The 16,468-nt window shown below is 45.3% G+C and overlaps 1 protein-coding gene across 1 annotated transcript; it reads right to left on the bottom strand.

Moving 5' to 3' along the window:
• Nucleotides 1–996: 996 nt before the first annotated feature.
• LOC105856976 (signal peptidase complex subunit 1-like) lies at nucleotides 997–3,327 on the bottom strand. The gene is given in 1 exon segment (XM_076005789.1): nucleotides 997–3,327. A coding segment is annotated over 1 exon segment (477 nt). The 5' UTR covers nucleotides 2,084–3,327; the 3' UTR covers nucleotides 997–1,606.
• Between the last annotated feature and the right edge of the window lie 13,141 nt (nucleotides 3,328–16,468).

The raw sequence follows: 16,468 nt of genomic DNA, 5'->3' as shown, positions 1-16,468 counted from the left end.
GGATTGCAGGTGTGAGCCACCGTGCACCGGCCCTTCCTAGAGATTCTTAGATGAGGATCCTAATTGCTGAGCCAGAGTGGCTAGATTTAAATCCTAGCCCTTAGCAGCATGACATTTGAAACATCATTTAAGTTTCTGTGCTTGTCTGTATCATCTGTAAAAGGAAGATTATAGTATTTGCTTCAGGCTTATGAGTATAAATTAGTAATATTTGAAAAGCATAGTTGAAACAGTGGCCTGTATTTTAAATAAGGTATTTTGGGAGAAAGGCATGTATGTCCTGACTCTGGTACTTCACATAATGTTCTTTGGTGTCCCATGCAATCATTTTTTTTTCTTTCTCTGTGTTACCCAGGCAGGGCTCCTCAACTCCAGGGTCCCAGCGATCCTCTTGCTTCAGCCTTCCAAATAGCTGGGACTACAGGCACAATTCACACCCAGCTGCAATTGTCTTTTAATCATCCTACTCAAAAAAATGAATACATTAGGGTTTCCTGTGCAGAATATTTTTCTGGAATTTTTTTTTAGGAGTAAGCCCTATGTTAGTGACATTTCCAGTCCATGTAAAATAACTTCTAAGCTGCCTTAAATTCTTTGCTGAACATCTGGGAATCAAAAGTACATTGAGGCCGGGCGCGGTGGCTCACGCCTGTAATCCTAGCACTCTGGGAGGCCGAGGCGGGCGGATTGCTCAAGGTCAGGAGTTCAAAACCAGCCTGAGCGAGACCCCGTCTCTACCATAAAAATAGAAAGAATTTAATTGGCCAACTAATATATATAATATAAAAAAAATCAGCCGGGCATGGTGGCTCGTGCCTGTAGTCCCAGCTACTCGGGAGGCTGAGGCAGGAGGATTGCTTGAGCCCAGGAGTTTGAGGTTGCTGTGAGCTAGGCTGACGCCACGGCACTCACTCTAGCCTAGGCAAGAAAGCGAGACTCTGTCTCAAAAAAAAAAAAAAAAAAAAAAAAAAGTACATTGAGTTGAACTCAATCATCTTCTTCGTCTGCTGAAATGAAAAAGGAATAAATAAAAGGAAAAGAAGTACATTGGGGCTGGTTGTGGTGGCTTGAGCCTGTAATCCCAGCACTTTGGGAGAATGAGGCTGGAGAATTGCTTGAGGCCAGGAGTTCAAGACCAGCCTAGGCAAAATAGCAAGACTCTACAAAAAAATAGGAAAAAAATTTAGCTGGGCATAGTCATGCCCATCTGTATTTCCAGCTACACAGGAGGCTGAGACAGGGGGATTGCTTGAGCTCAGGAGTTTTTGTTTTTTTTAAATTGGAAATATTAAAATGGTTTAATGACTCATAAAACTTTGACAGATTGTACTATCTTTTATGAGGCATTTGTTCTTTGTTATTTATGTATATGTGAAAGAAACAACATACTTGTGTTTTCTGTTCCCCATTTCAGAGGGAGATTATGAAGAGAGGGTCTAAACTATAAGTCAAAACCCACCTTGCATAGAAATGAAATACAAAGAGAACTAAATCTGTACACAGTTGTGCCATAAGAGCATAGGTGGCTTAGCTCGTATTTTGGGCATGAAGTAATTTAGTTCATCTCACAGGAAACAAAAGCAGGTTCTGATCATGAAAACTCCAATTAATTATTTTTAGCATGCCTCTTAATTTTTCTCTCCCCTGGCTTCTTATCTTCTGTGCCTGAGTCTTGAACAGGTAATCACTTGAGAGGATGTCACTGATAGATGGGCCAGGGAGGAAGTGTCAGCAAACACAAAAATGCAAATCCGGCCATAACTATATAGACAGTCCACCTGAACTGTTCAGCCACGTACCCGTAGATAAATCTAATTATTGCAGAAAAAAGAATAATTCCCTGAAACATCTGTTTAGCTAGCTTCTGGCCCTTGTAGTCCATCTGCGTGGGCAGCGAGCTCAGATGCTCCAGCATGGCTGGCCGAGGAGGCAGGCAGTAGAGGGCAGGTGGCAGGCTGCAGGGTGAGGGTGACTGAGCGAGCTCAGGAGTTTTGAGGTTACAATGAGCTACAGTGATGCCACTGCAATGTAGCTGGTACAACAGAGCAAGACCCTGTCTCAACAAAAACTGCATTGGTTGCATGTTTGAAAGTAAATGTATTAGATTGGATGACCTAAAGGCCTATATTATTTTCTTAGATTTATAAGTAAGGCAGTTCAGGCTTTGAGGCTTGTCATTCCTCAGGAATGGTGTCCAGAGCAAAGTTGTGCTAACATCCCATTTGTCAAAGTCACATGACAGGTCCCAGAATCAGTATGGTAGGGTACTGCAAGGTTGCATGGCAAAAGGGGTGGAAAACTTGGGTTATCAGTGCAATCTACCCCCAATCTATTAACACAGCAGCCAGGGTGAGTTTGTTAAAATAATCACATCACTCTTAAAATCCAATGGCTTCCATGTCAGTTTTACCAAAGTCCCTACAGTTGCCTTTACAGGGCTTTACAATTTCTGCTGTGCCACTCCACTTTTCTCATCACATGACCAGCTACTTTTCCCTCAGATGCAGTGTGTGGCCTCACTGGCCTCCATTCTCAAGCCCACCAAGTATAGCCAGGTGTGGCTGGTGCCTGTAATCCAGCACTTTGGGAGGCTGAGGCAGGAGGATGGCTTCGGGCCAGGAATTCAAGACCAGCCTTGGCAATATAGTGGGACCATATCTCTAAATCGCAACAACTTCCCTTGTCAACTTCATCTATATCCCTTTTGTTCTTTTTCTTCATGGGAGTTTTTACTATTTTAACATATTTTCCTTTTTAAATTTATTTTTTACACCTTTAAAAGGTGAACTCCAAGACAACAAGAAATGTCACTTTGCTCTTTTTGTTTTGTTTTAAGTTTTTAATTTTATACTCTTTTTGTGTGTGTTCCCTGACCAGAAACGATCACAACATGTCACTTTGTTTACTGTGTATCCCAAGAGCCTATAATTGACCTGGTAGATAGAAATCTCAGTAAATGCTTGTTGAATGAATGGATAATGACCTTTTATTTTGAGCAGGGTTGTTAAATGAGTGATCCATGTAGATAATCCAAAAGATTATGCAGAGAGAACAGTAACTGTGAAGCCTCTGAGGCAGATGCATACTTAGTATGTTCAAGGAACAGTAAGGAGACAAGTGTGGCTGAAGCCAAGTGGGTGTTGAAAAGTGTTGGGAAATGTTAACCACTTCGGTACCAGCGTCAATTATAGTCGATAGCCACAGATGAATGTGCACAATGACTGTAGCCGACAGCCATGATATGAAGGCGCACAGCCGGGTGTCTTTAGCAGACAGCTGTGATATGACTTTTCTAATTTTTCATTTATCAAAATAAAATTGTGGGCCAGGTGCGGTGGCTCATGCCTGTAATCCTAGCACTCTGGGAGGCCGAGGCGGGCGGATTGCTCGAAACCAGCCTGAGCAAGAGCGAGACCCCGTCTCTACTAAAAATAGAAATAAATTGATTGGCCAACTAATATATATAGAAAAAATTAGCCGGGCATGGTGGCGCATGCCTGTAGTCCCAGCTACTCGGGAGGCTGAGGCATCAGGATGGCTTGAGCCCAGGAGTTTGAGGTTGCTGTGAGCTAGGCTGACGCCACGGCACTCACTCTAGCCTGGGCAACAAAGCGAGACTCTGTCTCAAAAATAAATAAATAAATAAAATTGTGAAATTAAAAATAACGTAATGAAAACATATATGTATATGTTATCTATGCTGATTTACATTACAAGTATAGCTGCCTGTAAAGTAAAACAAGCTTTCAGTGCTTTAAAGCTTTCCTCATCACACAAGAGCAAAACGGATTCGTTGTCAATGCACAGCACAAACTATTGTGCGGACTATGCGTGCCGGCTGTGGGCAAGGTTTCGCGGCCGGTGAGCGCTGTACCATCGTGGTTAAAGGCATCCAGGGGCCAGATCATAGGGCTTTGTAGGTGATTCCATGAGATAGGAAGTCACTGCTCCACATAGTGGCAAGAATGATTGCCAGCAGCCCCTGGCTTATATGCTTCCACTAGAAGAAAGAAAATTGCCTTCCTTTCACAAGTCACAGAAAAAGATTCCCAGAAAAGTGGTGATATTTTAGATTTGCTTCCCCAAAATCCAGGGGTTTGAGGGAAGTCGGCAGGAAATATGGACAAAATAAGATTGGCCATGAGATGATAATAGATGAAACTGAGTTGATCAATCAGGGTTCATTGTATTTTTTTCTTGTATTTTTTAAATTTTCCATGAGAAAGTTAAAAATCCATTTAAAAAAATCTTTCTCTGAAGTTGGTTAAAGAAATAAAAAGAAAGATACAGAGCCAACTGAAAACTCAATGTAAACAGTAAAATGAAACTTAAGCTTAACCAATCAGAAACCACCAACTAACCTCCCACTAGAGACTTTCCATTTTAACCAACTGGATATTTCCTTTGTCTTGCTTCTGTAAACACTCTGTAAGTTTCCCCCTTGTACTCTTAGTTCATTTCCTGTTGCTGTGACAACTCTGGGTAATTGAGACTTGGTAATTGATAAAAAAAAAGAGATGTATTTCTTATAGTTCTGGAGGCTGGAAAGTCCAAGATCAGGCAGCCAAATCTGTTTGGCTTCTGGGGAGGCCCTCGTGCTGTGTCATAACATGGCAGAAGGCATCACAGGGCGAGTGAGGTGCACTGAGAGCCAAACTGGCTTTTAGAATAGGCCCACACTTGTGATAACTAGCCCATTCCCATGATAAACTATTAATTCATTAATTCAAGAGCTTCATCACCTCTTAAAGGGCCCACCTCTCAATACTGCCACACTGGGGATTAAATTTCAACATGAGTTTTGGAGGGGATGAACATTCAAACCATAGCCCCCTCAGTGGAGCTCTGAACCACTGAGTCAAATGCTACCCAATTCATGAACCACTGTCTGTTCAAATAAACACATTAAAATTGTGGCCGGGCGCGGTGGCTGACGCTTGTAATCCTAGCACTCTGGGAGGCCGAGGCGGGCGGATTGCTCAAGGTCAGGAGTTCAAAACCAGCCTGAGCGAGACCCCGTCTCTACTATAAAAATAGAAAGAAATCAATTGGCCAACTAATATATATATATAAAAAATTAGCCGGGCATGGTGGCTCGTGCCTGTAGTCCCAGCAACTCGGGAGGCTGAGGCAGTAGGATTGCTTGAGCCCAGGAGTTTGAGGTTGCTGTGAGCTAGGCTGACGCCACGGCACTCACACTAGCCTAGGCAAGAAAGCGAGACTCTGTCTCAAAAAAAAAAAAAAAAATTGTAATGTGCCTAAGTTTATCTTTTAACACCACTGTGGGTAATTGTTTAATTAATACCACTGAGAAACTCTGGGAACCAGTATAGAACTTTCTTTTTTTTTTTTTTTTTTGGGACAGAGGTCTTACTATGTTGCCCAGGCAGGGCTCAAATTCTTGGGCTCAAGTGATCCTACCACTGCAGCCTCCCAAGTTCTGGGACTACAGGCATAACTACTGTGCTCAGCTTTCAGTACACGTGTCTTAAAGCTTTTCCACCTGAGGGGATACAGCCAGAGATACAGACTACTTATACACCAATTCCTGTCAGTCGCTGATTTAGGCTGCTCTGAATCAACACCAGGGGATGTTAATCCTCGGCACTGCTGGACGACGTCGAGTTCTGGTAGAGTGGGCTCTCGCTGCCAAGGAAAGCCCTCAGGCAAAAAGACACAGGTGTTGCCTGGAGAACTTGGACCTGGATGTTCTGTCAAGGTAAGGAAGGCCAGAGGAGATCATAGCGGACACCAGCAATGTCTGCCACAGGCCACTCCTGGCACCTCTGAAATCCACTCAGGCTCTACCGTAACTTTACTCCATCCTGTCATTGCTTCCTCTAGGTGGTTGCTGGTCATAATTTTAAAAATAAAAGAATTTATAACAGGAGGATAAATGGAATAAGCTGTAACATCCCTACTGCTGTAGTTGGTCCCAAGGTCAATGGTGACAACACCTCCCCTCCACTACACACTATAGATTCTTGCCGTACTGGTCTAAAAGCTGGCCCCTGATGGAGTACTATGATACTGTAATATAACAGGAAATATGTATTTGATCTTTGGCCCCAGTTCCCGGCACAGAGCTCCTAAAACCCTTGAAATTTCCTGGATGATAAGAGGCGGGATAAGGGGGAGATAAAGGTGAAAGATGCACTTTTTGTTATTCATAACACACCCCTTTCAGATACACCTGAGTTTATGTTCATTAGGTGAATTTTGGAAAGCCTCAAAGCACTGGGGGAGAGAGGGGCTGGTTTGCTGCCAGGGTGACAAGCCATGTGATTTGAGGGCTGGAACTTTCAGCCCCACCTCCCTGATCTCAGGTGGAGACAGGGCCTGGAAATTGACTTAACCACCAATGGTCAATGCTTTAATCCATCATGCTCATGCAGTGACACCTCTGTAAAACCCCAATAATGGGCTGGGCGCGGTGGCTCACGCCTGTAATCCTAGCACTCTGGGAGGCCGAGGTGGGCAGATTGCTCTAGGTCAGGAGTTCAAAACCAGCCTGAGCAAGAACAAGATCCCATCTCTACTATACATAGAAAGAAATTAATTGGCCAACTAATATATATAGAAAAAATTAGCCGGGCACAGTGGCGCATGCCTGTAGTCCCAGCTACTCGGGAGGCTGAGGCAATAGGATTGCTTGAGCCCAGGAGTTTGAGGTTGCTGTGAGCTAGGCCGACGCCACGGCACTCACTTTAGCCTGGACAACAGAGTGAGACTCTGTCTCAAAAAAAAAAAAAAAAAAAACCAATAATGGGCTTCTGAGACCTTCTGGGCTGGTGAACACATGGCAGTACCAAGAGGGTGGTGCCTGGAGAGGAACTTGCATGCCCCACGCCTTGCCCTGTGCAGCTCTTGCGTCTGGCTGTGCCTAAGTTGTGTCCTTTCTAATAAACTGGTACTCTACTCGGTAAACTGTTTTCCCGAGTCCTGTGAGCCTTTCTACCAAATTACTGAACCCAAATAGGGAGTCGTGGGAACTACAAACCTTCAGTTCATAGCCAGTCATCCAAGGGAGCAGAGGCCCAGACTTGTGCCTGGCATCGGAAGCGGCGAGCAGCTTGTGGGACTGAACCCTTAACCTGTGGGGCCTGACACTAACTCCAGGTAGTGTCAGAGGTCAACTGAATTGTAGGACAACCAGTTGGTGTCTGCCAGAGAATTAAATTGAGATGTTGAGGGGAAAACACATATCTGGAGACCGGAAATGTTGGTGTGAGTAGCAGCAGAGGAAAAACAGTTTTGTGTTTGTGTTTTCTTTAGAGGTGCCCGAACCTTCATCCCTTTCGAGGCAGCTGCGTCCCTGCTCCTCACGCCCTTGTAAGGCCATGATTGCGGCAGTTATCAAGGCACAGATGTCCCAAGAGGTGCTCTAGTGAGTTCTTTGAGCTCCAGACGTATTCTGCCGTGCCCCTGTGGCAGCAGCCCTGTCTGTCATAATAGGCCAGTTTCCCTGCCAATACACTGACGCCTTCATTTGAAAACTGCCGAATAATCAGGCAGCGGTATGGGTTTAGCTTTAGCGGAACATTTACTATGTGTCCATGGTGGAAGTTTCTCCCATCCTTGGAACAGAGCTCTAGTACAGAAGTGTCCCAAGTGGGTTGCTGCAGTGAAGACGAGAGAGGCCACTGTACTTCCGCTTACCATTCCCGTGTATTCTACCCTCTGAGTACACAGCATGGTCATTGAGTCAAAGTATATGCCACAAGCTGTGGTTTGAATGAGTCCCCCAAATGCAATGGTGATGAGAAGCGGCACCTTTAAGAGGTGATTAGGCCATGGGAGCTCAGGAGACACTGCCCTCCCGAATGCAGCAGTCCCGTTATCACAGAGTGCAGAGGCGGTTAGTTGCTGCAGGAGTGGGTTTCTGATAAAAGGATGAGTTCAGCTCTCTCTCTTTCTCTCTGTCTCTCCCTCCCCGCCCCCTTCTGCCATGGGATGGCATAGCATGAAGGTCCTCTCCAGATGGAGGCCTCTCCACCTTAGACTCCCCAGCTTCCAGAACTGTAAGAAATAGATTTTTTTTTTTTTTTTTTTGAGACAGAGTCTCACTCTGTTGTCCAGGCTAGAGTGAGTGCCGTGGCGTCAGCCTGGCTCACAGCAACCTCAAACTCCTGGGCTCAAGCAATCCTATTGCCTCAGTCTCTCGAGTAGCTGGGACTACAGGCATGCACCACCATGCCCGGCTAATTTTTTCTATATATATTAGTTGGCCAATTAATTTCTTTCTATTTATAGTAGAGAGGGGGTCTTGCTCTTGCTCAGGCTGGTCTCAAACTCCTGACCTCGAGCAATCCACCCACCTCGGCCTCCCAGAGTGCTAGGATTACAGGCATTAGGAACCATGCCCGAAGAAATAGATTTTTTTACTAAAATAAATTACCTAGTCTGTGATATTCTGTTATATACAACATAAAACGTTCACGTCTTGGAAGATAGTGCCCCAATCTCATAAATTATCCCTACACTGGTGTCTTGGCAGCACTTTTTCTTTCTTTTTTTTTTTGAGACAGAGTATTGCTCTATTGCCCAGGCTGGTGTGTAATGGTGCCATCTTGGCTCACTGTAACCTTGAACTTCTGGGCTCAAGGGATCCTCCCGTCTCAGACTCCCAAATAGCTGGGACAATAAATGCATGCCACCACACCCAACTAATATTTTTTTAAATTTTTGTAGAGATAGGGTCTCACTATATTGCCCAGGCTGGTCTCAAACTCCTGGCCTCAAGTGATCCTTCTGCCTCAGGCACCCAAAATGCTGGGATTAAAAGTGTGAGCCATGGTGCCTGGCTCTTGGTTGTGCTTGAAGAGCCCATTCCAGTATTCTCTCTGATCAAGAGCTTCTGGGTGAGGTGGTATAATGGGACTGGTGAAACCCATGGTCACATGCCCATAATAGCATCTCCTTTGTCATAAGGTGTTTCCCATGTGAATTTTTCTTTTTTTAATAAGGGGTGGGGGATTGTGAAGAGGGGTGTTCAGTTGCCTTGTTTGTTTTTGTTGAGACAGAGTCTTACTCTGCCACCCTGGGTAGAGTGCAACGGCTTCATTGTAGCTCACCGCAACCTCAAACTCCTGGGCTCTAAGTGATCCTTCTGCCTCAGCCTCCCTGGTAGCAGGGACTACAGGTGCACAGCTGCAATGCCTGGCTGGTTTTTTTTTTCCCTTCTTTCTTTTTGGTAGAGACAGGGTCTTACTCTTGCTCAGGCTGGTCTCGAACTCCTAACCTCAAGCAGTCCTGAGCTCAAATAATCCTCCCGTCTTGGCCTCCCTTCCATGTGATTTTTAAGCAAGACTCTCTAAATAAATTAGACATTCTGTAAACTCTTGGGTAGTGGTGCTGGTCAAAGCACTAAGGGCAAGGAAGGTAAACCCATATTTGGAATATGTGTCAAGTGCCAGTTAGGATGAATTGCCCAGCCAGGCATGGAAAGAAAATGACAGGAGTCAGGAAGTGGAGCTTCCCTTCCCTTACTCATACCGTACACTCCACCCACTCACCCCTGCTCTCACCTTAAAGTCCTCCAGCAAGGACTCATTGAACAACATGTTGTCCAGCTGATCCTTTGTTTGCTGCAAGAAGAACAAAAGGAGGATGAATTTGAGGTTTGGGAAAAATACCTAAAATGCATGTTTTTCTGATGTACTTTTATTTCTAGAATTTCTCATTTTTAATCAATGTAGGAGAGTTTTAAAAACAGAGGATTCCATGCATAGTGGATTTAACCATTTAGTTAAATGGATTTAACCATTTAACCATCCATAGTTAAGTGGATTTAACCATTAGTTAAATCAGTTCCTCCTGGTTGGAATCAAGTTATTTTTAAAATCTGGCCAATTTTGAAGCAAAGGCAAAAGCTTGACTCAGTGCTGGTCTTTCTGCAGAGCCACATGAGGTCCTAAGGGACACCTATGTCAACCCTACAGTGCCTTGAGTCCCCTCTCATGTCCTGCTCTTTGCTTTTCTTTCTCCATACTGTGGACACCCAGCTCCACCCTGGAAAGACGTGTGGGGATGGGAAGCATCTCCCGACGCACGTCGTCCAGGTGCGGTGCTTCCCCAAGCCATCGGTCTTTCGGGTCTGGGAACTCTATAAGCTGAGGCAATTTTACTTCCCTGTCACAGGACATGGGGAGCATCTTTACCTCTGATCAGACCCTTCTTGATTTCTCCCAGCCGATAAAGAATAGAGCTCCAGGCCGGGCGCGGTGGCTCACGCCTGTAATCCTAGCTCTTGGGAGGCCGAGGCGGGCGGATTGCTCAAGGTCAGGAGTTCAAAACCAGCCTGAGCAAGAGCGAGACCCCGTCTCTACTATAAATAGAAAGAAATCAATTGGCCAACTGATATATATATAAAAAATTAGCCGGGCATGGTGGCGCATGCCTGTAGTCCCAGCTACCAGGGAGGCTGAGGCAGAAGGATTGCTCGAGCCCAGGAGTTTGAGGTTGCTGTGAGCTAGGCTGACGCCACGGCACTCACACTAGCCTGGGCAACAAAGCGAGACTCTGTCTCAAAAGAAAAAAAAAAAAAAGAAGTCTCTGAGCATGGCAGAGAGTGGCATTTACCTTTTTAGGCAGCTTTTCCTGCATCTATGCCCCATCATCCGGGCTTAGCTTAGCTCACGGACCCATAGCTTAATCTAGGACTCTCTTAAGATTCAAAATTTGGGGGGAATGGGTGCTGGAGATGGAGGTGGAGGAGCAGGAGGAGGGTTCTTACAGCTCCAGCAGAAGGCCGGGTTCAGGCAGTGCCAGGAAGAGAGAAAGCGCAGGAGGGAATTATACTCACAAAGAAAATCTTCACCCTGCCGAAGGCAGCTCAGAGCTCCCAGAGCATGTGAGGCAGGCTGGCTGGGAAGTGGGTACTGCTGTTCTTACACTGAGTACTCTCGGCTGGCCCCCACCCCACCCAAGAAGACCAGGCAACATAGCAGTGCTGAGCTGGGCACGGTGGAACTCTGCCTTCTGCAAATCTGCCCTGTGGTTTGCTTTTGCAAGAGCAAGCCCCTGAGGTATAGACCTTCACCTCCTCTGTTCCCTTGTATATTGTGGTCTCCATTCATAAAAAAGCCAGAGTTGGCCGGGCGCGGTGGCTCACGCCTGTAATCCTAGCACTCTGGGAGGCCGAGGCAGATGTATCGTTTGAGCTCAGGAGTTGGAGACCAGACTGAGCAAGAGCGAGACCCTGTCTCTACTAAAAATAGACAGAAATTAATTGGCTAACTAAAAATACATAGAAAAAATTAGCCAGGCATGGTGGCACATGCCTGTAGTCCCAGCTACTCGGGAGGCTGAGGCAGCAGGATCGCTTGAGCCCAGGAGTTTGAGGTTGCTGTGAGCTAGGCAGCACTCTAGCCGGGGCAACAAGAGTGAGACTCTGTCTCCAAAAAAAAAAAAAAAAAAAAAAGCCACAGCGTTAACAGATTTCCTGGAAAAGGTTTTTTCTGATCAAAGCTCCTCCCTTCCTTAGACCTCTCCAATTTTCATTTGTTGAACTTAAAAGTTTTTAATTTTTGCATTGTAAGCAAAAGGACTAGTTAAACTTCTGCAATAGGCTATTTTTAGTACAGAGTACTTCCCTCTTGCTTTTTTTAAAAATAAATTTAAGCCTCTCAAAAAAAAAAAAGTTGATTTTCTGGGGAGAACAGCTGTTCTGTGCATGGAGGCCTACAGCTGTGGGTTCCATTCAGGTATTCCTAGGTCACAGGGACGTGGACAAATTGACCATTCCAGAATACACTGGGATTGAGAAATAATTGGGTCCTCCCAACCTGGGTTGAATACCTAAGACTTCTCCCTACTAACTTGGGAGTCACCTTAGTTCTCTGGGGCTCAGTTTTCCCACGTGAAAATAAGGGGGTAGGCTAAATATCTTCAAAACTCCCTTCTATTAATGGTTCTCACATTTTATGCTCCAAGACTGACCCTTGATGTGACTGGCTTCCTAGAGGACAAGCAGGGTCCTGGGCTGTGCTCCAGCCTCCTTCTCTGGTTTCACTTAGAAACCAGAGACTTACCCCATGTCCCAGAACTTGGGGTAAGTTAGTAAGAATCATCCACATCAGGCTGGGCGAGGTGGCTCACGCCTGTAATCCTAGCACTCTGGGAGGCTGAGGCGGGCGGATTGCTTGAAGGCCGGAGTTCGAAACCAGCCTGAGCAAGAGCAAGACCCGTCTCTACTATAAATAGAAAGAAATTAATTGGCCAACTAATATATATAGAAAAAAAAAATCAGCCGGGCATGGTGGCGCATGCCTGTAGTCCCAGCTACTCGGGAGGCTGAGGCAGGAGGATCACTTGAGCCCAGGAGTTGGAGGTTGCTGTGAGCTAGGCTGATGCCACGGCACTCACTCTAGCCTGGCAACAAAGTGAGACTCTGTCTCAAAAAAAAAAAAGAATCATCCACATCTCCTGAAAGCTTTTCACAGGCCAGGGAGGGCGTCCTTACCGTGACCCTCATTGTCTCTACTTTATAGTGGGCACACCAGGCACAGAGTTGTCCAGGAACAAAAAAAGAAAATGACAAGCCCAGGTTTTTAATTTTTATTTATTTATTTTTTTGAGACAAAGTCTCACTCTTTGCCCTGGCTAGAGTGCTGTGGTGTCAGCTTAGCTCACAGCAACCTCAAACTCCTGGGCTCAAGCAATCCTGTTGCCTCAGCCTCCTGAGTAGCTGGGACTACAGGCATGTGCCACCATGCCTGGCCAATTTTTTCTATATATATTTTTAGTTGTCCGGCTAATTTCTTTCTATTTTTACTAGAGACGGGGTCTTGCTCTTGCTCAGGCTGGTCCTGAACTCCTGAGCTCAAATGATCCAACCACCTTAGCCTCCCAGAGTGTTAGGATTACAGGTGTGAGCCACCGCATCCGGCCAAGCCCAGATCTTTAAACTCTTAAGTCATGGTCATAAAATCCGAGAACTTCTCTGATTGCCCTAAAATCTTATTTTTGTGTCTCCTCGGGGCCAACCTTACTGATAGACACAAAATTTAATTGAGCACTTCCAAAATGGTGGTGTAAGAACCTCCAAAAATCTGCTTGTCATTTTTTCTATAAATGCTCCTGTGCACTCAGATGTGACCATTCCAAGCCATACTCCTTGTAGTCATCATCACTGCAATAATGGCTAAGTACACCAGCCACTTGGTCCCCAAAGCATGCACTTCATTAAGTGCTTCGTCAATTATTATTATTATTATTTTTTTTGAGACAGTCTCACTTTGTTGCTCAGGCTAGAGTGAGTGCCGTGGCGTCAGCCTAGCTCACAGCAACCTCAATCTCCTGGGCTCAAGCGATCCTACTGCCTCAGCTTCCCGAGTAGCTGGGACTACAGGCATGCGCCACCATGCCCGGCTAATTTTTTTTTGTATATATATATATATTTAATTGATCAATTAATTTCTTTCTATTTTTAGTAGAGATGGGGTCTCGCCCAGGCTGGTTTTGAACTCCCAACCTTGAGCAATCCGCCCGCCTCGGCCTCCCAGAGTGCTAGGATTACAGGCGTGAGCCACCACGCTCGGCTTGGTCAATTATTTGATTAACTGCAATGATATCCCATGTCATGGATTCCTAGCCTCCCACTTCCCACTGGCAAAAAACTCAGCAGTGCTTCTAGGTTCAAACCAAATGGCAAATCCCCTCTTTGGGAGTCTGTTTTGTAGGGCCACTTCTTACCAATTCTTTCCAGTCAGGAGACAGAGGAAATCTAATTATAATGGAGAGATTTAATATAACATATTTAAAATCAGGTACTAGAGACTTGAAAAGGCAAAGGGGATGACGACAGAGGTCATAACTGCAAGAAGCAGCAACCATCTCTCCGGCTGGGGATAAAAAAGGGAAAATGTCAAGGTCATTCAAATTTAAGGTTTGGAAGAAAGTCCAAAGATGTGTCATTTAACTTGGGGAGGGACCTCTTCTTGGCTGAAGCTGGAGCCTTGAACTCAGAGAATGAAATTCACAGGGCTGGGAGTAGACCTTGTAGAGGGAAATGCTGGTTGGCTGGTGCTGGTATCTGTCAGAGAGACTGTGGGGCTGATTCTGACAGCGTGGACAAACTGCAAACTTCAAGTGCCACTGCCAGGGTGAAGAACCATTGCTGTAGTGACACTGACAGGAATAGGAAGCCAACAGGAAGCAGCAAGACTTCCTTCCTCCTTTTTCATCCTAGTCTTCCTCTAGAACTTCCTGTAGGCAGAAACTAACTGGGAACCAGATGGCATATAAGAAATGTAGTCTGGCCAGGCATGGTGGCTTGTCCCAGCTATTTGGGAGGCTGAGGCAGGAGGATTGTTTGAGGCCTGGAGTTCAAGACCAGCCTGGGCAACATAGCAAGACCCCATCTCTAAAAAAAAAAATGTACTCTGCAGAGTTCCAGCATCATAGAGGACAAAAGGATTTGTATGAAGCTGAGAGAAAATAGCTTAACAATTGACACACTACCATTTGTTTTTTTTTCCTACAATGATTGATCTATTCAGGTTTTCTCTACCTTCTTCAGTCTATTTTGGCCATTTCTTTTGCTATTTCTCATTTTTCTAAATCACCATTCAGGATTGCATGTAGGTGAATGTTAACAGATCTAAAATAAAAGTTAAGATACTTTGTAACCCCAAAAAAGTCCAGATGTAGGTTATCCAGGGATGAATGCTTGCGTCAGGAACTCGGGCTTCTATTTTTTTTTTTTTTTTAATAGAAAGGGTCTCTCGCTCTTGCTCAAGCTGGTCTTGAACTCCTGAGCTCAAGCAATCCTCCTGCCTTGGCTTCCCATAGTGCTAGGATTATAGGTATGAGCCACCACACCCAGCCCCAGGCTTGTTTTGTTGCCCTGAAATTCTCAGCGCGTGATTCCTCATCTCCATGATCCACAACTTCTGTCTGAACTCCAGCCAGCATGTCCACTTCTCAGCCAGCGGGAAGGGGAAAGAGAAGATGCCGCCTCTCCCTTTAAGTAGCTCATGGCAGTTGGGCTACTTAATCATATAGCCACATGTGGCTTAATCATATGGCCACACTTATCTACAAGGGAGGCTGGGAATTGTGTTTGAGCAGCTAAAAGTTGGGAATTCTATTTCTAAGAAAAAACGGGGGAATAAATATTAGGGCCCACTGTTAGTCTCTGCCATATAGACATTAATGCTAGCGATCTGCCCATTTTTATTTTATTTTTTGGAGACAAGGTCTTACTCTGTCACCCAGGCTGGAGTGCAGTGGCATGATCCTAGCTCACTGTACCACGCCTAGCTAATTGCTATGTTGCCCAGACTGGTCTTTTTTTTTCCCTTCCTCGCCCTCTCCACCCAGCTTTTCCCAACTCTGGGAAGAACCAGGAATACAAGGCTGCCCAGGCCAGTCTTGAACTCCTGTTTTCAAGTAATCCTCCCACCTCAGCCTCTCAAAGTCCTGAGATTACAGATTACAGGCGTGAGCTACCACACTTGGCCTTTTTTTTTTGTCCCTTTCCCTCCACTGTTTAACAGCTTTTCCAGGTGGTGAACCTTCTGTTTTCTGCTGAATCTCTGTAGGGGCACTCACCTGACAGGGTAAGTTAAGGGGAGAGGACAGAGGGGTAAGTTAATGGTCCTCAAAGATGTTCAATAAACTTCTGTTTTCAGCTCCACCACTCACACCCACCCTTAGAAGAAACTAGTACCCCCAACTCCTGAGGCTCTCCGAGTCCTGCAGTGCCAATCAACTTTTTGGGTTATTGTCAGCTCCCTATTGCACCACAAGGACTTAGCAGAACGAGGCAAGCTAAAATCAAGCTGCTTGCTGGCCATATCTGCTTTCCTTTTTGTAACAGTTGGATATTTTCCATCTGCCATTAACTCTTCTCTCTTGTTCCTTGGCCTTGTAAATTTATAACTTTTAGTTATTATAATGGATCTTGTGAGGACATAGACTGAATGCTTTAAGTCACACAAAGCTCACCTCCACGCGTTATACTGGGCCGTGAGGATTTCGGCTATCATCTTGCTCCTCCCTTCCTACAGTTGCTAAACAGGCACCATAGTGCTGGCTGCTGGTACTCCCATTCCCTTCCATCTATTCCTATCAAACAAAAAACCTGTATTCAGGACATATGCACAGTGCCCAGAGTTCTTTGCACTCCCATTAACATACTCTTGGTGAATAAAAGTAACAGTCACCACTGAGTATGTATGTGCCAGGTACTGTGTTAAGCACCTTTAAGTAGAACTTCTCAACCATCCCATGAGGTAGTTGTCATTCTTATTTTATTATTAGACAAAATAGTATTATTTTTTCCTGTTTTTTTAGAGATAAGATCTCGCTATGCCACACAGGCTGGAGTGCAGTGGCTATTCAGAGGTGCAGTAATAGCGCCTTACAGCCTTACTCCTGGGCTCAAGTGATTTTCCTGCCTCAGCTGCCCAAGTAGCTGGGACTACAGGTGCATGCCAACACACCCAGCAACATTTTATCCTCT

Source organism: Microcebus murinus, chromosome 8, assembly GCF_040939455.1.
Source record: "Microcebus murinus isolate Inina chromosome 8, M.murinus_Inina_mat1.0, whole genome shotgun sequence".
Taxonomy (NCBI): Eukaryota; Metazoa; Chordata; class Mammalia; order Primates; family Cheirogaleidae; genus Microcebus; species Microcebus murinus.
This window is presented reverse-complemented; position numbering and strand designations above follow the sequence as displayed.